Source organism: Cydia amplana, chromosome 10 (assembly GCF_948474715.1).
Source record: "Cydia amplana chromosome 10, ilCydAmpl1.1, whole genome shotgun sequence".
NCBI classification, from domain to species: Eukaryota; Metazoa; Arthropoda; class Insecta; order Lepidoptera; family Tortricidae; genus Cydia; species Cydia amplana.
Genome location: NC_086078.1, coordinates 7,389,950 through 7,414,044, shown reverse-complemented (window position 1 = coordinate 7,414,044; position 24,095 = coordinate 7,389,950). Strand labels below are relative to the sequence as shown.

The window sequence follows — 24,095 nt, the reverse complement described above, 5'->3', positions numbered from 1 at the left end:
ATCTAGTAGTAGGGGAGCCCACGATGCTAAATCGGGATTTACTCGAGCGTCATACAGACCTATTGGAATCGAAATATTAGATGATAAGAAGAAAAAAAGTTATATAAAGTTTTTTTTTCAGCGAGCCGGAAAGCGTCTACAAATCTTTTTAAATTTCGGGAGGTTGGTGGAGGGTTAAAAAATCGTTAAGCAGTTTGTGGGTTTGGTCGTTTTTGTCCACTTTAATGCTATATTTTTTTCTATAACTTAATATAACACTTATTTGTAGGCATTTTCTTAATCTGACGAACACAACTTTGACGCCTAATTTTGACATTGTAACCCTTGGAGGATACAACTAAACGGAGTAGCCATTAACGGGCTTTCCCCTCTGTCGAAAATAGGCGGCCAACGGTCATACACAATGTATGGACTGACGTTTATCTGACATGGCTATTTTTACGTTACGCATACATTTGACGTTCCCCTCCCCCGCAAAAATCGGCAGACTGTTTTGTACAGAAAATTACAGACATGGCGTCTCCGTTTGATTATATCCTCCAAGTTGTAACCGTCAGATTAAGGAAATGCGTGCAAATAATTATCAGCTTTAGTAATAGCACAATTATAGCGTTAATTTGGACTAATATGGCCAAATCCACAATCTGCTTAACAATTTGTTGAACCCCCTACCAACCAAGGGCTCAACATAGATGGCTAAAAGGGGTAAAGGTAGACTACACGGGGTAGCAAGATGTAATTCATATCTTAATCTGACGCGCTCGAGTAAACACAAAAATCCCCTCTTGGGCTCCCCTACCAGGGTAGGGCAGGGTAGAGCGAGTGGAGCGGCCGCTCTATGCGCCGGATGGCAAGGGGGGCGCCAAAATGGCAAATGAGAAATAGTTATTTGTACAACAAGAGATCAAAGTTTGATATTTCTTCGAGTGCTTATTTTGAGTCCCGTGCAAGCGAAAGATTCTATACTAGATTCACGAGCGTAGCGAGTGAATCTAATTTAGAATCTTGAGCGTAGTAAGGGACTCAAAAGCGCACGAGATGTAAATAACTTTGATCTCGTGTAGTTCACAAAACTTTTCACCTCAACAGTGAGAACATATTAGAGAACCCGAAAAATGTATTCCTTCTTCATCACTTACCTCTATTCACTCATGTTTTCTTAAGATATACCAACAATTAAGTTTTCACCTCAGCAGCTCGAACAAGGGTACTTTGCTACTTAAAAACAGTGAGCCAAATCGCATTCTGCTCACTGAGTGACCAAAATCTCACTGTTTTTAAGTAGCAAAGTACCCTTGTTCCAGCTGCTGAGGTGAAAAATTTTTTTTTAAAAGACGCGTGTGTGGCGGGGCCCAAAATACGCTTGAAAACTACAACGAAGGGCGCCAAAACCCGATTTCCGCCGGCACTGACTATAGCAGTCACTCTATACCTACACCGATAAATAGAATTGGTTACAAGAAAAATATATCTTAATACAAAAATATGTATGGTTCTCTTATGGTCTAATCTAAATTATACTCAAAATATGTAACGTAAAATAAATATTTCAGATTTAAAGATTTTGGAAGAATTTTGCATTAATTATGCGTTTGTGAGCAAGTTAGGCCTTGATATGAGTGAATTGATGATTATAGTTTGTAGCTTTCTAATAGAGCCCGAAGGCTAATCCTATCTATTGTCTATTGTTAAGTAAAACCGCTCGTACCACGTGCCACAACCATGCACCTGCATAAAAAATCGGTACTTCGGTAACTGAGTGCCGGCGAGTCGAACGCTACAGAACCAGTCTAAAATGTATCATCGAGATGCGTAACAAAGGTGCGTTATCGAAGAGCGCACCTACACTGGTTTTTTGAGCGTTGGACTAGCCCGCGCTCAGGTGCCAAATAGAATAATTAGGACCCTTTTTTGCAGGTAAGTAGCACGTGCGGTTTTACTGAACAATAGATAATAGGATAAGCCTTCGGGCTCTACTAGAAAGCTACAAACTATACAAAGAGAAGATATGATGAGATGAATTAGATTGACGCATGTGATGTGTTGTACACACGAACCTTATACCTACTAAAGTTAAACTATGTTAATAAAAGCCCTTTTTAAGTATTTCGATATACTTAATCCTAATTATCTATATATCTTAAAGCTACTGAATACTCAAAATCTTACAAAAATATAAACAACATCTCATTAGAGTAAAGGTAAAATAAAAGGAAGGGACGAAGTACCGCGAATGCGTCAAGAAGAGTAATACTTTACAAAAATAAAGCTATTCCAGTAATAAACGTTGTACTTTAGGTACTTTGTTTGTGACAAATAGAACATAAAAATATATGATAGGTCTATACTATATTTGTATTTAATTTATCAATCGCACAATAGATATAAATGGCACAAAGGGACAAGTTATGTCGTTGGGTGGGCAAGTAAAATGACTAAAAAATAAAATTAAAATAATTACATACTAATTCCAAATATTTTGAAGGAAGACTACCTTCACATTTACTAATAAATCTGCTAAGGACTAAAACGGAAACGGATGGAATGCTGCAATGTGTCTTACAAGAAAATGCAATCTACCTTTCATTTCACTAATAATTAGATCACAAAATTTCTTTGACCAAGTAAAAATTACGACTATTATGCTAGAATCTTCAGGCGATTAATTTTTACATTAATCGTATTACGATTATTTCTGCCCGTTCAAATAAAGCTACTTACATATCTTCACATTCACATGACTCATATCCAGAAACATTGATAGTACAACATATAACATTCGAAACTAACAGGGAAGCAATCGCAGTAAAACGCTTGTTCTCTCTTGACCCATCGATGATCGACGAAAATAGATCTAATACGTATTTCGGTATGCGGTTTAACCACTTGACCGTCCGACGATAGCATAGTATCCGAAAAAAATATGCTCTTAACCGTCCGCGGGAACCTTACTATCCAAAGGGGTGGAAGAAAGAATTGATTTCAGAGCCATCTAACGGAATACTTCGGCATTATTTACTAATTCTCTTGATGCAACAACGTAGCCTAACTAAATAGTTAGCTGTAAAAAAAATATAGATGGCAGTGTACGCTAGGGTTTTGTAGAAAGTTGTGGATGTGCAGCGCGGGACGTGCGACCCTAAAAAAACCCGGACGGTTGAGAGGAAAACAGTCTCGCGGGCCGGACGGTCAAGTGGGTATGGAACGCCTCGAAATCTTTTGGTGGCAAAGACTTGTTTAAAATTAGTTCGTATACCGTATTTAAAGCTGAGTAGGCGGGAAGCGTCTCTGCGGCTTGCTGCGGCGCTGCGCGAGGGTGGACTGCGACACCGGGCCCAGCACCTGCGGCGTCATTGGCGACGAGGTCATCGCCTGGAACATACAACATGCTTAGCAACACCAGAGACGAACATTTATAGATGACTGATAATCTGATTACAACACCGCGTTAGCATTGTTGTGGCCACAGCATTACCCTTCCTTACCTCTCCCAAACTCCCAACTTTTAGCTACCTTCTAGTCACTAGCACCTAGTGGTGAGTTCAGGTTTTTAAAAACCCTGACACTCGCAAAGTCTTTCGCAATCCTGACCAGGGATGTTGCGGATGCCGATTTTTTGACATCCGCGGATGCGGATTTTTAAAGGCTGACATCCGCGGATGCGGATGCGGATGTCAAGATAGTACCATAAAAAACGTCAAATATTACATTTTAGTAATTTTTATTTCAAAAAACCGGCCAAGTACGAGTTGGACTCGCGTTCCAAGGGTTCCGTACATTAAGTCCCACTCACGCTTGACTGCTCATTTCTAATAGGTTTTTTGGTTAATGACTAAATTACCTAGCAGTCTAGCACTTACGCCGATGCTAAGACGTTCCTGTACTGACCTGTTTCACATCCGCATCCGCATTAAATCCGCATCGATTTTATGCGGATACGGATGTTGAAAAGAATGCGGAAGTTCCGCGGTTGCGGATGCGGATATTCGCAACATCCCTGATCCTGACAAAGGACCAAAAATCCTGACATTTCAGGAGAAATCCTGAAGTATGGATCAGAATCAGAACGTTTATTGGTAAAAGCAATATTATTTTACATGTTAGGAAGCCTGAGTTTCAATTGGCATCAAATCGGATGCCGGCGTTTAATGGATAGCCTAGCTGGCTAATTTAACCAGATGGCTGCGACATGTACATATTTTTGTCAGGTATACCTGGAAGGTGAGGTCAACAGCCCGGCGCAGCTCTTCCGGAGGCACCGGATCCTCCAGGTCCGGCTGTGGCTGCGCCTCAGTGGGTGCCCGGGAGCTGCAGAGCCAGGCCTCGCGCAGCAGCTCGTGCGCGCGCGGCCTGTGCGCCGGCTCCAGCTGCAGCATGCGCCGCACGCACGCCTTCGCTTCGCCCGACACGGAGCGCCACACGCCGGATGACAGCTCCACCTGAGATGACACGGAGCGTTTGCGTGAACATCGGATATTTAATATAGTTTTTCAAAGGACTGTCTCATTTCAAACACAGAGAGAATTATACTCTCATCTTTGTCTTACACTAGTACTAGCACCCAAAAGAAAAGGATTAGTATAGTTTTTTTTTGTTCTTATTTACTGACGATTTGGTTTGACCAACTATAATTAACATTAAAAAAAATATTCAAAATATCCGTAAAGCGGAGCAAAGTAGGACCATTTTACGGTACGGAGAATTTCCATCAATAAATCCACTTAATCTTGAGCTATCTCATTGATGATGTTTACTTAAAAACAATAAAGGCTTCGTCACACAGGCGCGTTTTCCGGGCGGGGCGTAAGCGGGGCGCGCCGCTTTTACATATAAAACGCTCACGCCCTGCCCGGAAAACACGCCTGTGTGGACGGAACCTTAAAACTACATGCACTTACCTTTCCCGACTCAATTCTTGTAAGAATAGCTTCAGGGCTGTCATCCCCGGTCGAAGCAAACGGCGTTCTGCCAGATAACATGATGTATGCCAGCACACCTGTTCAAAGTAAGTAGTAGTAAGTAATTATGTAATACAGGGACACTACATAATTCCGAAATATTTTATGCCGAATTTTAGAATATCCAATTTTATTACTCCGTTTTTTAAATGCTCGACCCATCAAAATTCCGACTGTTCGTAATTACGAACGATGAAAATCACGAAAGTGTATACTTATTTCCGAATAGCAAAAAAGACGAATTATTTTAATTCCGAACCACATAATTCCGAATATAAAAATTCCGATAGTGATAAACACCGAATTTAACATTTACGATTTTTGAAATCACGAATTCCGAAATGCTGTTATTCCGAAAATTTGAATTCCGATTTGACGTGACTCCTATTTTAAATATCGCCTTTTTATTAATTCCGAATTTATCGATTCGTGCTCCGGATCTGCTCCGGCGCTACGGACAAAGCAGCCCCTTCGCCCTTGCGTATCAAAGCGCAGGCACAAATGCCAGCGCTTTGCTACGGCGGGCGAGGGCTGCTTCCCCTCCGCGCCTCCGGCTTTTTACATACACTCTAGCGGTAGGACAGACAAGACCACATGGATAGTCGGGTGCTCCGATTCGGATTTTGGTTAGTTAGATTTAAAAAAGTGCGTTTAAGTCTTATTTTGAAAATCACGAATTTCATTATTCCGAGTTTACAAAAGATCGAATTTCTGAATACCGAATTACTTACTTTATTTCCTATCGGTCAATGATTTTTCGGAATAGACAAATTCGGAAAAATATTTTCGGATTTTTTCTAAATCAGAACTTTAAGCTTTCGTCCATATGAAAATCGGATTTTAAGTATTCGGAAATAGCACAGTCGTGATTTTCTTCTTTCGTTGTTTTCAAAGTCATAATTTCGATATTTCGGACATACGAGGGGCGTTCAAAATATTCTCGGTATTGATATCTTACAACCTCTTCTAAAATTTCTTTCGTTACTGGCCGCTAAGGTTTATTCATTGACATTAAAAAAAAGTATAATTCGAAGCGAGATGTTCTTTTGTTTTTCTGCAATTGCTGAACAAACATGAACATCATGTGGGAATTGACAATGTTAACTAAATTAGAACATCGATGCGTGATAAAATTCTTGACAAAACAGGGTAAAAATCAAAAAACCATAAAAGAGGAAATGGATTGTGTTTACCGTGAGTCTGCTCCTTCTTTATCTACCAGTCAAAAGTGGTCAAGCGAGTTTAAACGTGGAAGGGAGAGTGTTGAAGACGACCCTAGACCTGGCCGGCCTGTAGTAGCTACTTCACAAGAAAATATTGATAAAGTGGAAAAACTTATATTGGAAGATGGTCGAGTGAAGGTAAAATCTATAGCACAAGTAACCAATCTCTCTATTGGTACCATACATGATATTATCCATGACCATCTTAATATGTCAAAAGTAAGTGCAAGATGGGTTCCGCGAATGCTGACTCGGCTTCAAAAAGGCATGCGTGTAGCTTGTTGTTCCGATTTTATTGACCTGTGCGGTGAAAATCCTGATGAGGTGCTGCAAAGAATAGTTACTGGAGATGAAACCTGGGTTCATCATTATGACCCAGAGAGTAAACAAGAGTCCATGCAGTGGCACATTAAGGGTTCAGCTCATCCCAAGAAGTTCAAGATCATCCCTTCAGCTGGCAAGGTCATGGCCACGATATTTTGGGATTGTGAAGGAGTATTACAGATCGATTATAAAGAAAAAGGTGTAAATATCACAGGACAGTACTACGCTAACATTCTACGTCAATTAAAGGATGCAATCAAAGAAAAGAGGCGAGGAAAGTTAACCAAAGGTGTTATGCTTCTGCATGACAACGCCCCCGTCCATACTGCTCATATTGCCAAGGCAGCTATTGTTGAATGTGGGTTTGAAACTGTTACTCACCCACCGTATAGTCCGGACTTAGCCCCCAGCGACTTCTTTTTGTTCCCCAATCTTAAAAAGGATCTGCGTGGAAATAAATTTTCCGATGATGAAGCATTGAAGGCGGCAGTGGAGGAGCATTTTTACACCAAAGATAAAAAATATTTTTATGCAGGATTAATAAAAATAATTGATCGATCTTTTAAGTGTATGAACATAGGGGGGGAGTATATTGAAAAATAAAAATATCAAACTTTTCGTACTTGTTTGTTTTCATTCTCATACCGAGAATATTTTGAATACCCCTCGTATATACATGATATCTATAAAAATATGCAATAAATAAATATGGTTGCAATAAATAAATATGGTTGCAATAAATAAATATGAATATGAAATATAAATATGAATATAAAAAATCGGGATTATGAAAATCGAGGTTATGAAAGTCGGAAAAACATATTTCGGAATATTTGGGTGTGTAATACGATACGACCCCATGTAATACGACCAAACGAATATTCGTTTCCTACGGTCTACTAGACGGTCAATGTCAAAAGTGACATTTCTTGAACTAGTCTTTTAAAGGTACATTTAATAAATAATTACCTAAACTCCATATATCGCAGGCAGCATCGTAACCAGCTCGTTTTAGGACCTCAGGGGCCACGAAATTGGCCGTATAGCAGGGGGTCATGAGCAGCCCGTTCTCTGCGCGCAACTGCTTCGCTAGCCCGAAATCGACCAGGCGGATGTCCTCGGGCCTCTTTTCAGCCGTCGCGAATAGGATGTTCGATGGTTTTATGTCTCTGTAATAAATAAACCAAAAATTATTATGGAATAATAACATCAATAAATTGCTCTGATAATTAGCTTAAGATAATATATATGTTACGATTCATAAGTGCTTGTCTTGCCTACATGAATAAAGTATATTTTGACTTTGAATTGTTATACATGTCCATAACTTTAGGGTTCTAACTCGCTGTGTGATGTGCTCGAGCAGTTCTCCGCCCCGGCATAGTTCGGTGCTGTAGTGCCGTGACCAACCTGTGCACCACGGTGTGCCTGTGCAAGTAGTGCACCGCGTGCAGCACGTTGCGCAGGATGGGCGCGCACTCGTGCTCGGGCAGGTAGCGCCGCTGTGTGATGTGCTCGAGCAGTTCTCCGCCCCGGCATAGCTCGGTGCTGTAGTGCCGTGACCAACCTGTGCACCACGGTGTGCCTGTGCAGGTAGTGCACCGCGTGCAGCACGTTGCGCAGGATGGGCGCGCACTCGTGCTCGGGCAGGTAGCGCCGCTGTGTGATGTGCTCGAGCAGTTCTCCGCCCCGGCATAGCTCGGTGCTGTAGTGCCGTGACCAACCTGTGCACCACGGTGTGCCTGTGCAGGTAGTGCACCGCGTGCAGCACGTTGCGCAGGATGGGCGCGCACTCGTGCTCGGGCAGGTAGCGCCGCTGTGTGATGTGCTCGAGCAGTTCTCCGCCCCGGCATAGCTCGGTGTTGTAGTACCGTGACCAACCTGTGCACCACGGTGTGCCTGTGCAGGTAGTGCACCGCGTGCAGCACGTTGCGCAGGATGGGCGCGCACTCGTGCTCGGGCAGGTAGCGCCGCTGTGTGATGTGCTCGAGCAGTTCTCCGCCCCGGCATAGCTCGGTGCTGTAGTGCCGTGACCAACCTGTGCACCACGGTGTGCCTGTGCAGGTAGTGCACCGCGTGCAGCACGTTGCGCAGGATGGGCGCGCACTCGTGCTCGGGCAGGTAGCGCCGCTGTGTGATGTGCTCGAGCAGTTCTCCGCCCCGGCATAGTTCGGTGTTGTAGTACCGTGACCAACCTGTGCACCACGGTGTGCCTGTGCAGGTAGTGCACCGCGTGCAGCACGTTGCGCAGGATGGGCGCGCACTCGTGCTCGAGCAGGTAGCGCCGCTGTGTGATGTGCTCGAGCAGTTCTCCGCCCCGGCATAGATCGGTGTTGTAGTGCCGTGACCAACCTGTGCACCACGGTGTGCCTGTGCAGGTAGTGCACCGCGTGCAGCACGTTGCGCAGGATGGGCGCGCACTCGTGCTCGGGCAGGTAGCGCCGCTGTGTGATGTGCTCGAGCAGTTCTCCGCCCCGGCATAGTTCGGTGTTGTAGTACCGTGACCAACCTGTGCACCACGGTGTGCCTGTGCAGGTAGTGCACCGCGTGCAGCAGCGCGCACTCGTGCTCGTGCAGGTAGCGCCGCTGTGTGATGTGCTCGAGCAGTTCTCCGCCCCGGCATAGTTCGGTGTTGTAGTGCCGTGACCAACCTGTGCACCACGGTGTGCCTGTGCAGGTAGTGCACCGCGTGCAGCACGTTGCGCAGGATGGGCGCGCACTCGTGCTCGGGCAGGTAGCGCCGCTGTGTGATGTGCTCGAGCAGTTCTCCGCCCCGGCATAGTTCGGTGTTGTAGTGCCGTGACCAACCTGTGCACCACGGTGTGCCTGTGCAGGTAGTGCACCGCGTGCAGCACGTTGCGCAGGATGGGCGCGCACTCGTGCTCGGGCAGGTAGCGCCGCTGTGTGATGTGCTCGAGCAGTTCTCCGCCCCGGCATAGCTCGGTGCTGTAGTGCCGTGACCAACCTGTGCACCACGGTGTGCCTGTGCAGGTAGTGCACCGCGTGCAGCACGTTGCGCAGGATGGGCGCGCACTCGTGCTCGGGCAGGTAGCGCCGCTGTGTGATGTGCTCGAGCAGTTCTCCGCCCCGGCATAGTTCGGTGTTGTAGTGCCGTGACCAACCTGTGCACCACGGTGTGCCTGTGCAGGTAGTGCACCGCGTGCAGCACGTTGCGCAGGATGGGCGCGCACTCGTGCTCGGGCAGGTAGCGCCGCTGTGTGATGTGCTCGAGCAGTTCTCCGCCCCGGCATAGCTCGGTGCTGTAGTGCCGTGACCAACCTGTGCACCACGGTGTGCCTGTGCAGGTAGTGCACCGCGTGCAGCACGTTGCGCAGGATGGGCGCGCACTCGTGCTCGGGCAGGTAGCGCCGCTGTGTGATGTGCTCGAGCAGTTCTCCGCCCCGGCATAGCTCGGTGCTGTAGTGCCGTGACCAACCTGTGCACCACGGTGTGCCTGTGCAGGTAGTGCACCGCGTGCAGCACGTTGCGCAGGATGGGCGCGCACTCGTGCTCGGGCAGGTAGCGCCGCTGTGTGATGTGCTCGAGCAGTTCTCCGCCCCGGCATAGCTCGGTGACTGCGAGGATACGGGCGCCTTCCTCGTAGACGCCGCGGAGGGTTATGATGTGCGGATGTTGACTGTATCTGTTGATAAGAAATACTTAAAGTCTATTTTTTTATTCCGTAGACTGAAATGACATTTCATAGTATGAGATGACACATGATGTTCATACTATGAAATGTCATTTCAGTCTAAGGAATAAAAAAAATAGAGTTTAGCTGTGTGTGACTTGTTTATTTTTGAACTGTCACTTGGTTGTCAGTTGTCTTTCTAAGGGTTGTAGATAGGGTTTTTTGCGATTATCTCTGCTTACCCAATCTCGCTTTGATGCTGCCTATAAACTTAACACAATTGCACTTAAGTTGGCGCTGAAAGTGTTAAGCATTAAGCTTAACAGCAAACTTTCGGCGCCAAGTGCCCCATTTCCAATACAAAATGAACACACCTGTCGTGTTCTTGTCAGTGAATGTGTTAAGATGATGTTATGGTAGGTTATCCTAGTTATCCTTAGTATGTCAGACACACAAACCTTAATAAGATCTCAATTTCTTCGCGCGGATCATACTGCATCTTGTCCATAATTTTAACGGCATATTGCACTCTTGACGCCTTGTGTTCACAAAGGCGGACTACTGAAAACGATCCAGTGCCTAATTCACCCATTAACCTGAAAACATGAAATTACATTAAGTTTACAGTAAGTTACTTTACACAAACGATATGTTCCCAATTATCTTAAAAACAGATCAACCGGAACGAAAGGATTTCTTAGAAGATTTTAAGCCTACATATGACAATATTATAATTGCGTTGAGTATGTTAGAGCTATTAAATGATTTTGAGATGGATTTTATGTTTTGCGACAGAATGTCCCACGATACACGCAATTACCTTGGATTGTCATAGGCAAATATTAGAATTAAAAATATAGAAGCAATATTTGAATACTTATATACCGGTATTCATCAAAGAAATTATTCCTATTCACGAAGCCAGCCAAAAACTCCTCAGTGGAAGTCTTATTGTTTTGCACGACGTTGTTCTGCGTTGTATTTGTAACGGTTTTATTATTCTCATCGTCGAGTAGGCAAGGGGCCACGAAGCTGAAACCTCTGAAACGAACAAACGCAATTTATTACAACATACAGGGTGTTTTTAGGGTTCCGTACCCAAAGGGTAAAAACGGGACCCTATTACTAAGACTCCGCTGTCCGTCCGTCCGTCCGTCCGTCTGTCACCAGGCTGTATCTCACGAACCGTGATAGCTAGACAGTTGAAATTTTCACAGATGATGTATGTCTGTTGCCGCTATAACTACAAATACTAAAAACAGAATAAAATAAAGATTTAAGTGGGGCTCCCATACAACAAACGTGATTTTTGAGCAAAGTTAAGCAACGTCGGGCGGGGTCAGTACTTGGATGGGTGACCGTTTTTTTCCTTGTTTTTTGCTTGTTTTTTTTTTTGCTCTATTTTTTGTTGATGGTGCGGAACCCTCCGTGCGCGAGTCCGACTCGCACTTGGCCGGTTTTTTTTATAAGTGCGGAAAGTTCCATAAAATTTCATACGTTAAGTTAGTCTCTTTTGAAACTTCCTTTAAATTATTATAATTTTTTTCAGAATCCTAATTTATTTTATCAACTCTTTCGAATTACAACCGGTATTCCGGTCTTTTGTGCAGATTAGGATTTTGTTTACTCATTTTCCTGGTAGATGTCACTGCTCCCTGCGGAGCCTGTACACACGCCAACATTTGTTAGGTATGTTTATTTTGCTTGTTGTTTTCGAGGATTTATTTAAAATATATACGGATCATACGGATGGTGGGTATTATACGTGGTCCTTCGAACCGGATTGCCTACCAAAAACAGGGGCTGACCCCCATCTCTGTCCAAGGAAAAACTTGTTTTAGGAAAAGATTTTTTTTTGGTGACAAAACTAAATTATAAATGAAATTTTTATCCACCCAGGACACTGAATGAACTTCGTAAAATATAAACAGTCGCAGCAACCTAAAATGACGTAAAGATACCGTTATCGTTGAACCAATAGGCTCTGTGATAAGTGATAAGATCGCACTGATAATATTTTCTTGACGGAAACAACATGTTTGAAAGACAAAGGAATTTCCAGATGAAAATATGATAAATACCCATTCACCATCCTACCCAATAGCCCCTTAAATATCTAATAGTCATTGCTGGCTCCTATGTACACACCTTTGCTACCATAGAAATAACACAACAACAACAACCGATACAACGTCAAACGACAACCACGTAAAATAATTTCCAGTGCGGTGCAGCGACCAGCGACATCTACTTCAGCTGTCAAATTTACCTACTCTTACTACCTCTTCTACAATTGATTATGTAGCTCTTTGGTAGCTAACATAACGTGTACGAAATGCAGTCACGTTGCTAAAGTTGGCATTTAATTTTTTTTTTATACCACATAGGTGGCAAACAAGCATACAGGCCGCCTGATGGTAAGCAGTCACCGTAGTCTATGGACGCCTGCAACTCCAGAGGTGTTACATGCGCGTTGCCGACCTTTTTTTAAAAACCTGTACACTCCTTTTTTGAAGAACCCCATACCGTAGACCCTCGGGAAAACCTCGGAAGGGAGCTCATTCCACAGCCGGAGCGTCCGCGGGAGGAAATTCCTCTTAAACCGCACAGTACGCGACCATTTAGGTTCTAGGGTGTGTGGATGAACACCCTGCCGATGGCGAGCGGTGCGGTGATAGAAAGCTGCCGTTGGCATCATGTCAAACAATTCTTCAGAGCACAGCCCATTGTACAAGCGATAGAACACACATAAGGAGGCAAGGTCTCTCCTCAGACTTAAAGGTTCAATACCGCTTGTGAGTTTGGGATCATCGACGATTCGTACAGCGCGCCTTTGGATTGAGTCGAAGGGTCCAAGCTGTTAGTGTTTAGTGTTTAAATAGATTGTTTACCTGAACAGTTCGTGAGCGTTGGCGGAGGCGGGCACCCCGGGCGAGTCTCTCGGCGTGCGGCAAGTGAACTCCGAGTCGAAGTAAAAGGCGTCGTCGGCTCGCGACACGGCCGGTCTGAACGGTGGGATTACCTGGAAAATAATGTTCATTTTCTCAAAAATGGACTGCAAAGTCGATGTTGCCGGTTAAAAAATTGGTCGCGAAGTGCGTAGTTTATGGTCAGTCAAAAAATTAAAAAGTTAAAAACAATGCAGTCTCGATTTCGGGACTGCAATGTTGCATACAAATTCCATTATTTAACGAGTTCCAAACTTTTTAAAAGTTGAAATGGCCAAATCAAATGAAGGCATAGGTCCAATTAAACAGCCAAACAGATGATCAGCACTTATTATTATAATGTTGGTACCGTGACTATTTAGGTGTCTCAAATAGGTTGGCGTATTTTCAGCAGAAAAATACACTTCCTTTTTTTTAAAGGCGGCAAAGCAAATATTTTCAATGGTTTTACTTTTTTCTGTGATAATTAGACCGTTGCTCCGGTAAATAATTTCTATTTCTTGCACCATTTTTGAGAAAAGCACTATATATGACTCGGCTGGAAGGCTACTTGCTGGCTTCGGATTCAATTAAACGGACTCCCAAGGTCGTCCGTTTAAAACGAATCCTCAGCCAGCAAGTAGCTACTTCCGAACCTCGACAATAATGTACTATTTCAAACCTTAATTTCATAATCATTTTAAGTTTTTCTTTACTACCTAGTAATAAGTTGTTAGTGTTGAACATGTGTTCCTTCAAGTGCCAATAATATATAATGGAATATACATATTTTAGACTGACCTCTTTCTTCAACAGAGCATCCCAGTCTATGCTTGCAAAGAACTCATGGTTCTTCACATCCTCTATACCATTTGGGCCCGCCCCCAGCCTGTTGACAAAATAGTTATTTAAAAAAATATCTAGATAAATATATAAGTACCTCCCCGCGCTCGCCCGTCGCTTGCACATATCGTACCCAGAGCGCCGATATGACGTATTGAGGTGAGGTGCACTGATATTATGACCGGATAGTATAGCATGAATTATCTGAGCTGATTTTCTGGCCCCAAACCCTAGAAAAAAGGCAGTTTCTTTTGTGCACCGCGGTGGTTACCTAATTTTTCATTTGTAAGAAGGTGCAAGGCCTTTGAAAGACAATTTTAGTACATACTCATAAAACTTCCTTTAAGATGGCCTTAATCAATTTGATGGAGTGCGCATTTATGAATCAACTAATCTCTACACCGTATGACTCATCTATTTTTGTTATGTAAACCGGTATTGAAGTACAACACACTCATCTCAACTGGTCATGTGTAAACCTTCTTTACAATACGATTCACGAATAGTAACCAGTTAACTGTTCGGACGATTGTAAATTCATGATTGATTGTTTGTATGCCAATCCATTACCATGTACAGTGCTGCAGAACAAATATCTATGCAGACTGCAGAGGCGTCACGTAACTCTGCAGCTTATTGTACCTAAGAATACCAATTCTCACCTATTTTGTGGTGTCCGTTTGAACAACGCTCGAAGCAAAGATTGTGCTTCCTCACTCAAGTTGGATGGCATACCAAGCTTCGCTTTTAATATTTGCGTCATTGTTTCGTGCCTCGTAGAGCCATGGAATGGTAAATTTCCAGTTAACATTTCAAACTGCGGGTAAATTAATACATATGGTAATTAAATTCGTACAATGCAAACTAAACAATAAGGAAAAAATCGTATAAGGGAATATCCTTATCTGCGTACTATACTTTCCTAGATTTGAAAACATTGAGGAAGGCTACTCGATTCTACATCGTAATAGCAAATACATTGAGGCTTTTTTTCAATATCACCAGCCAATTCATAAACCGTAAACTAAAAAATTAAGTACTTATTTACACTGTAAATTATAATATTCTAAACTAAAATAATTTTTAATAATTTTTAATAAAAGTAATTAATACATCAGATAACTAGCTAGGATCTTAAATACCATGTGTGTTAATAAAAACTTTATTTCCAAAGTCCCTACACAAAGTAATAAAATAATTCAATTACAGTGTAAACTCCATACCTATAACGTCACTCGATATAACGTTTCACTCCCTATAATGTCGACATTTTTGCTTCTTGTTGGATTATATTAATTTCTCTCTATTTAACGAAAACTCTCTATAACGACAAAAAGTGTCCGGTCCCTTGAGTGTCACTACCTATATAGAGTTTACACTGTACTTTAGTATGATCTATAATTATACTACTTACCATAAGTACTCCGAAAGACCACCAATCCGCAGCAAATGTATGACCTCTTCTATTGACAACTTCTGGTGCCATGTACTCAACTGTACCACAGAAGCTATAAGCTTTATCACTACTTGGTGGAAGTTTAGATAAGCCAAAGTCAGTAAGTGCAATGTGACCGTCTGCATCTAACAAAATATTCTCTGGCTTAAGATCCCTGTATATAATGCCCAATTTGTGCACATGTTCTAACGCTAAAGCTAACTCCGCTAAATAAAACTTAACATCCTCCTCAGTGAACATTACCTGAAATTGCAGTTTATTAGCACAAAGCAAAGTGAATACAAAATACGTACAGTAGAACCCGCTTAGTATGATTTTGTAGGGACCAGGCAAAAAAGCTATTTTATAAAAAACTGACAAAGAACATACCATATGTATGTAACAGATGATGTCAAGGAAAGTTACTCATACGTATCCAGGTCCCCTTCATGCAAAAAATTGCAGGAATCATAGTAAACGGGTTCACCTAAAGGTGCATTTCATTTAGCATAGTAAAAATTAGTTATTTCATAAGTAATTCATACAGCAATCAATATACTTATACTTGGTTTTGTACAATTACCTAAGCACATAAATAATACACAATATACATAAAAGTAATAAGTACCTACATGTTAAAAATAATGAACAATTTATTACATCTTACCTCTTTACTAAGTCTTGAGAACAAGTCGCCGCCACGTAAAAAATCTAATATTAAATAAAGTTTTCCAGCAGTTTGAAATGCATAGTGTAATTTTACAATAAATGGATGGCCCATGTCTACTAGTATATTTCTCTCCATTTTTGTACGTTCTCTGTCTCTCACTTTTAGGGTAGCTTTTTTAAGTACCTTTAAAAAATTATAAAAGTAAGTTTTAGTTTTTATTAAGTAAACAAATATGAGTTCACAACAGGGATGTTGCGGATGCCGATTTTTTGACATCCGCGGAAGCGGATGCGGATGCGGATTTTTAAAGGCTCACATCAGGGATGTTGCGAATATCCGCATCCGCATCCGCAACCGCGGAACTTCCGCATGATTTTCAACATCCGCATCCGCATAAAATCGATGCGGATTTAATGCGGATGCGGATGTGGAACAGGTCGGTACAGGAACGTCTTAGCATTGGCGTAAGTGCTAGACTGCTAGGTAATTTAGTCATTAACCAAAAAACCTATTAGAAATGAGCAGTCAAGCGTGAGTGGGACTTAATGTACGGAACTCTTAGAACGCAAGTCCGACTCGCACTTGGCCGGTTTTTTGAAATAAAAATTACTAAAATGTAATATTTGACGTTTTTTATGGTACTATCTTGACATCCGCATCCGCATCCGCATCCGCGGATGTGAGCCTTTAAAAATCCGCATCCGCATCCGCATCCGCGGATGTCAAAAAATCGGCATCCGCAACATCCCTGGCTCACATCCGCGGATGCGGATGTCAAGATAGTACCATAAAAAAAGTCAAATATTACATTTTAGTAATTTTTATTTAAAAAAACCGGCCAAGTACGAGTCGGACTCGCGTGCCAAGGGTTCCGTACATTAAGTCCCACTCACGCTTGACTGCTCATTTCTAATAGGTTTTTTTGGTTAAGGTGACGGTAGAGGTGGGTAAATTTTCAGATTCTGTCAATTTACCCCATTTCACACACAAGCGCACTTCACGCACACTACCTCACTTTACTGGGACAGGTCACTGACCCATCAAGTTTTTTTTTAAGATAGCGTTTTGAGTTTAGTGGCCTCCTTTTAGGAAAAGCGTTCCATTGAAAGAAGAAAGAGAAACAATACATTTAATCTTGCTTTCCTTGTCTGTTCATGTCACACGTGACGTATTTAAATTCTAATAATTCATTTGGTTGTTGACAATTTTCTACATTATGGCTTTGTCGAGATACGCGTTTTCTAAAGTTAAACCGAATAAAACCAGATGTCATTAAGTCAGATGTAAAATTTTATTTACTACTCTATACGACTTTTCATAAGGCTCAAAATCAATTAAATGAGAATTTAAATAAATAAAGTTCCGGCAGGGTGCAAAATTTAATTAAGGCGGACAAAATAAAATTTGAAAATATATGGAAACAATGTTGGCTAATGTACCCCTAATATCTTACACTACTTACTATTAAATTAATACAATTAAAATAAAAAATATTATACCGGTATTCCACCGGTATTATTTCAGTGCTGAAGCGATTATCTTCGATCGTAGCCTTGATAATGTAGGTGTTGATAGTTACTTACGGCGGTAGGAGCGGCAATGAACCCCGTGCAGAGTAGAACGTGAGGTGCGTTGGGATAAGTGCATATATCTACTTATAATTCTTTGGCTGGTTGGTAACCCTCTATATTTTATTTTTTGTTTTACTGTTATTAGGTTAAGGGAGTTTTAGGCAGTGAAAAAAAATGATTTTCGTTTTATGCGCTCGCGTGATTGCCGATGGATTATAATTAGACAAAAGAACTTGTTTTCCACGCATCGAATGTAGATCCCTATGACACTTCCTCCAAGTCTTCTCCAATAATGTTTATACCGTATTTTAATTACCTACCTTAAATGTTACATTTCTAAATATTTTTTTTGTGCTATACATACTTCAAAAAAATCGCTGGAGGCCTAGCGGTAAGAGCGTGCGAATTGCAATTCCGGCTCGTACCGCTGAGTTTTTCGGAACTTATGTACGAAATATCATTTGATATTTACCAGTTGCTTTTCGGTGAAGGAAAACATCGTGAGAAAACCGGACTAATCCCAATAAGAGCCTAGTTTACCCCCTATGGGTTGGAAGGTCAGATGGCAGTCGCTTTCATAAAAATTAGTGCCCACGCCAATTTATGGGATTAATTGCCAAGCGGACCCCAGGCTCCCATGAGCCGTGTCAAAATGCCGGGACAACGCGAGGAAGATGATGATGATGTGACACATACTTCCAAAAAAATCTACAAATATTTTACGTGACAACTGCTTATAAGTAAATATTATGTAGGTACACTTATAAAGTATAAAGTAGAAAATATCTTATAGGTACATAATATAAAAACCGATCATGTACGAGTAGGATTCACTATGGGTTCCACAGTTACACATTTTTATTGCATATTTTTTGTTTAAGACCAACTCACCTATTATAGGACATAGGTCTTCCATTAATCTTTTGGCGTTGAACTATTTTTTGTATATGTATTTATGTAATACAATTCTGAGTTAGGTTATGGTACATTTTTGCTCACCTACTTATAGTTATGTATTATATCTGATATGTGAGATACCAAACCTGATACCAAAAATCGCCGCAAAGTTAAAAGTTCATTTATTTACGTTACTCATCTTCGGATCACCGACTTACTACTTCCTTACTTGACATATGTGTACTAAATTTCAATTGAACTAGTCCAGTAGTTACGGTGAAAATTGGCTTTAACAAAATGGCAGACACACGAGTGATCTTATAAGGGAGATTATTTTCCTTGAGTGAATGGTATGCATTTACCCCAATGCACCTCACGTTCCACGCGGCGCGGCGTAATCTGGCCCCTATTTCACCACGGTGACAGGTACGACAAAAACATCACTGTTATTGACGCCATAGGCATCCATGGACTACAGTTACCGCTAACACTGATTTAAACTTTCACGATTTTTACACATTATTAAATTGTACAACGGAACCGCAAAACGTTCAAGCGGATAAACAAGACCAAGTGCGGGTAGTTCGAAAAACTCGCGCGGTTAGAAGATGCTGATATCAACTTAAGCCAGTCTTCTCCGAGACCACGGGGACAACGCCGTCCTCGAAACGTCGGAGGTAAATCTTAAAACTTAGATACGCGATTAAGTCCCGTTGTACAATTTAATAATACAGTTACCGCTTACCATCGGGCGGGCCGTATTCGTGTTTGCCACCGTCATTGTACCTATTATTCAAAAAAAACTTTATTATATCGGATAAAACAGACATTTCTCTCGCGAAAAAATCTTGTGACAATTGTCACAAGATTTTTCAAAGAATTTTCGGTAAGTCTTGACAGGAAATGAGTTCTGTGTCGCAATTTCGATACAGTTGCCGTGTTTCTTGTGACAATTGTCATTAGCTTCGCAAAATAAGATTTTTTTAGTGGCAATATAATGGAGTTTATTTATTTATTAAAATGTTGGTGGCAAACAAGCACATCGCCCGTCCGATGGTAAGCGGTTACCGTAGCCTATGGAGGCCTGTGACGTCAGCAACAGTGATGTCGACAACTGTCGCACCTGTCACCGTGGTCGTAGTGAAATAGGGGCCAGTAAGTACCTAATAATCGCAGTGGTCTTAAGTGTCACAGACCCTACTGGCGCTTAAGTCCTTTATGACAATTTCTGCCTATTTTAAATTGTTCAAAAAAAAAAGAAACCGAATAATTATATCGGACTACCGAATTTTCACGAGAATCAGTTGAGAAATGTGATATGCAAAGGAGAAGAATTCGGACATACGAAAGCATTTTTGCCCAAGTTGAAACGGAGACCTTCGCCAACGCTCGGTCAATGATGGTTTAGGTACAGCTAGCTGCAGAGAAAAGGTACCACCCCTGCATACAATTATCTATCTGGTCGTACCTTTTCTCTGCAGCTGACTGTACACCTATAAAAATGGTTGTCCCTGCTGTAATTTTATACCGGTACCGTACTTTGTATTTCAACCGGTATAGTTTTACCTTCAAAACGAACCGGTATTGATAAATAATAACGGTACCATACCGCTTATACCGTAAAGAAAGCATGATGCAGTCTCTGCTTTGCACAATTATTGTGTGGACAAAATTCTTATAATCACCGAAACATACATACCTACGCACATAATGTCATTGAAATAAAACATTGTTATTTTATAGTAAATTTATATAATACTCGATATATACACATAACAATAACCAGACCGCAGCGGTATTAGCCTGTAAGTTTCATCTCTTGTCTCCAAATCCGCAAAAACTAGTTAGTACTAAATGCTGGTCTTGCTGTTATTTTATTCTTGAAGATTATGGCTTGTTTCTTGATTATTGAGAACAGCACGTAATCGCACACATATAGACGGAACGAACGGCAACAAAGTAGGTGTAGACACTAAGACTTTCAGGTATTAAACGAATTACGCTTCGTATTAATAGGTAAGTAATATTTAAATGAATATATAATATTCTCTAACGTAAATACAAGATTACAATTGACATCAAATGTCATTGACGTACAGAAGTCATATACTTTTTTTTAATGACGCAAAATTGATACCAGCATAATGAAAATCAATCCCAATCAGTAAAACGAGTCTTTAAACTTTTTTCATTTTAAGCGGATTTTGAAGGAACAAGTTACTTAAATTCAATTGTAATCGTATTGTTTTAGGATAGTTTACTGCTGTTTTCGATCGTTACGACCTGTAAATAACAACAAATCAAATTTTAAATAAATTTATTTACCCTGTTTTTTGAAATACAATTTATCTACTGGTATACATTTTCGTATGCGTATATGATGAAATGTCTAAATAATGTCAAAAACGAGCTACGACGAAGTACACGTCTGCTTCGATCCAAGGCCAGCGGCCATCTGACTCGAAGAAGAATTTTGAGTGATGTCGTCAATGTATGGAAATTGTACGAAAGTTTACATTTGGGATTGAATTTCTGGGTTGTATTTGTGAGTAAAAATATAAGTAGATAATAATTTGCTAGTTTAGTTATCTAGCTTTCAAAATCACACAACAACTCAATTACTGTTAAAGGCAAAACTGTAATGCGTGTTGCTCAAACGGAACTCCATATTTTGATTTTTGGATACTTTTAGTGTCGATTTGTAGAGAATTACAGCAAATAAAAAATATTATGCCGTGAAGAGCCGGTACACGGCTTCTTCGTGAACAAATTTACGTATAATTTAATGCAGTTATTAAACATTTCTTGAACAAATTGATTGCACAAAGTGAGCTCTAAATCGAAAACGTCATATACCGTCCCCTTAATGACTAAATTACCTAGCAGTCTAGCACTTACGCCGATGCTAAGACGTTCCTGTACCGACCTGTTCCACATCCGCATTAAATCCGCATCGATTTTATGCGGATGCGGATGTTGAAAATAATGCGGAAGTTCCGCGGTTGCGGATGCGGATATTCGCAACATCCCTGGTTCACAACATAACAATTAATAATGATTTCCTATATGATTTAGAGAATGAGCATTAAAAAGTTGTGTTTAGCCAATTTGTGACTTAGGGCTCCACCCAACCTCACAGGCTAAATTAAGTTTCTTATTTTCTTAGTAGGAAGTCTTGTTTTAAATTAAATTAAAGTTTTAACCTTATTTCCTTGAGTCTGTAACATTTATAAAGAAACATTAATTTGACCCGTATTTATTTAATAAGCATAGTAGCAGGTCATCAAACTTTGATTGGCCAGCCCAAAGCTATTTTGTGGATATAGTCACCAATTGTTTCCAAATAGGAAAGTCAGCGGGCATGTGTTCTATGAAACAACTACCCGCCACTAAACATTTTTATTTTTAAGAGGAAAGGGGATGGCCGGTTCTCCATACATTATTAACTATTTTGATTATTATAAGTAAGGAGCGAAAAATTAATTCAATACAAAAAATTTAAAAGCTCTTTAAAGCTATGGCCTATATACGTTAAAGTCAATAACCCGGGGAGGAAACCGGAAACATTGTTTGTTTGAGGTGGTTGTCTACTATTGTCTTTAAACATGCCATATAGTTAAATTATGATTTAATGCCGTCGCACACAACACTACTAATAACAGCTTACCTTCATTGCATAGAGGGTGCCAGCATCAGCACCAGTTACTTTTCGGACTAGGAAAACTTTTCCAAAGGAACCTTCTCCAAGAACTTTGAGCAATTCAAATTGAGACGGGTCTGCTTTCTCGTGGCCCTCTTTGACAACATCCTGCAGCTCAACCTCTCTCTCGCAGCTGATCTCGGCGGCGGAATCCAGGCTTTCTGCTGTGGACGCCTGACGCGACTCTGCCGAGGTCTCCACCACCATTGGAAGACTGTTGGCTGTCTGAGATATACTCCTCTACAAATTACAAACTAAACTATTTCACCAAGTCCAAGTGATAAATATTGCAGAAGATTAATTTTTAATGTAATAATTACTAACGAATGGGTGGGCGTATATGCATTGTGAACCCCCTAAGCAAGTAATTCGTGATAACCATTTGGCGCCAGACGTCATTGTATTATAATTATATGTCTGCGGTTTTAAAACGGTGAGTAATCACGATTATTAAACCAAGTATTTATTGAACTCTAATACAAGGCAAACAGTTCGATCACTTACGTTGTCTCCAACATTCTGCATTCGCCATGGATCTGAGGAGTTTGCTAGTGGCATAATTACTATCGATCACAAATAAACCTTCAAAGGAAAATCTAATAATGTTTTTGCAAATTTGATTAAAAACTAGCTAGACCACCATGTTTTTTTTCATTCATAAACAGACTGAGACAGGCGAATCAAAGCATTGCGGGTTGTGCCAGACAGAAACGTTTCGTTCATCTACAAATTCTATGACACCCAACAGCTTTGATTTGACAAGCGGAGCACATCTGTAGATTCCAGTAGATTCAAGTGCGCCATTGGATATAATTCAAGGCCAAGGTGTCCTCGTCGTCTATTATTGGTGAAAATAATACATGGCGGACCATTTAACCAATAAGGTGTGTTTTTGTCATGAATCTAGTATTAAACTGGATTGGGCATGAGTGGTGGGGATAACTGACAGAACGGGATAGACTTATGTATCTTTCAGTAGGAGTAGCAGCGAAAGCGCTATTATTGTTTGTCCGTGTCACAGTCTCACTTTTTTTTTATTCCCCACCGTAAATTAGTACGATGATTGGTCGAATTTATTTGTTGCCCACCATAACAAATAAATTCGACCATTCATAGCGTCGCATTGCGTATGTTCTGTGCCTCACGGAGGCACGCGTAGACCACTTCTATAGGATGCTACCTTCTATGGTTTTTGTCTATAAAGGCCATGCGGTAGAATGAGATAGCAATATTACTTACTCCCTCTAAAGCATAAATGCGTCCCTTGGAGTGGCCGGCGATGGTCCATTGTGTACTGGGGCCTTAATATTTTTTATTTTTCGTGAAGATTTCGTAAAAGCCATAACACACCCATAAGTGAGAGCGAGAAACAGATATCTCTTTCTCACTTATGGGTGTGACGCACCAAGGTCGCGGTGCGGTGCGATAGTGTGTTATCTCTATTATAACTTAGTGGAGTCCAGGCGAGACAATTTTTCGCCAATCTGATGAAATTGTCCGATCAAATCAGGATGTGCGGGGTGTGCGGGCTCAAACGCCAATTTGGCTCGCCGAATTCGACCGCCGATTATGATCGATATTACCGATACATTTGTGACGCTAGTACATATTTTCGTTTTGGAGCATTTTTTAAATCTAGAGGGCTCAAATATCACCATAAATCTTAAATTGGAGATTGGCGCCAATTATTTTCCTGATCAAATCGGTCGATTTGCCCAGCTCGTCTGGATATGGCTTTACTCTATGATTGATAGTGGTTTGTCAAATCAAATTCAAATCAGAGTTCTGTTGAGTGATTATTTATGCTCTTTGGGTTCTGTTAATATTCTGTTATTCTAAAACCTAAAAGCAAGGAACTATCGATATTGAGTATACCCTATTAAATGTTTTTTTTTTAATTTATGTGAGTTAGAATA

At 41.2% G+C, this 24,095-nt stretch overlaps 2 protein-coding genes across 2 annotated transcripts in view; one reads left to right on the top strand and one right to left on the bottom strand.

The window, feature by feature from the left end:
- LOC134651346 (organic cation transporter protein) overlaps window positions 1-24,095 on the top strand; it is a 499,346-nt gene that overhangs the window by 198,294 nt on the left and 276,957 nt on the right. The window lies entirely within an intron of this gene.
- On the bottom strand, window positions 3,208-22,892 carry LOC134651797 (ribosomal protein S6 kinase 2 beta). The gene is made up of 14 exons (XM_063506907.1): window positions 22,684-22,892; window positions 22,147-22,419; window positions 16,009-16,194; window positions 15,321-15,605; window positions 14,569-14,723; window positions 13,865-13,952; window positions 13,028-13,158; window positions 11,022-11,177; window positions 10,595-10,732; window positions 9,942-10,148; window positions 7,475-7,674; window positions 4,899-4,996; window positions 4,215-4,439; window positions 3,208-3,372 (listed from the first exon to the last, which is right to left on the bottom strand). The coding sequence occupies exons 1-14, from the start codon at window positions 22,735-22,737 to the stop codon at window positions 3,262-3,264; spliced, it is 2,307 nt and encodes a 768-aa protein (XP_063362977.1). The 5' UTR covers window positions 22,738-22,892; the 3' UTR covers window positions 3,208-3,261.

Coding starts and splice junctions, on each gene's coding strand:
- LOC134651797 (XM_063506907.1), bottom strand. CDS start 22,737: ATGCCACTAGCAAACTCCTCAGATCCATGGCGAATGCAGAATGTTGGA. Junction 22,420..22,683: donor TGCAGAATGTTGGAGACAAC/GTAAGTGATCGA, acceptor TGTAATTTGTAG/AGGAGTATATCTCAGACAGC. Junction 10,733..11,021: donor AATTTCTTTGATGAATACCG/GTATATAAGTAT, acceptor TCATGTTTTCAG/GTTAATGGGTGAATTAGGCA.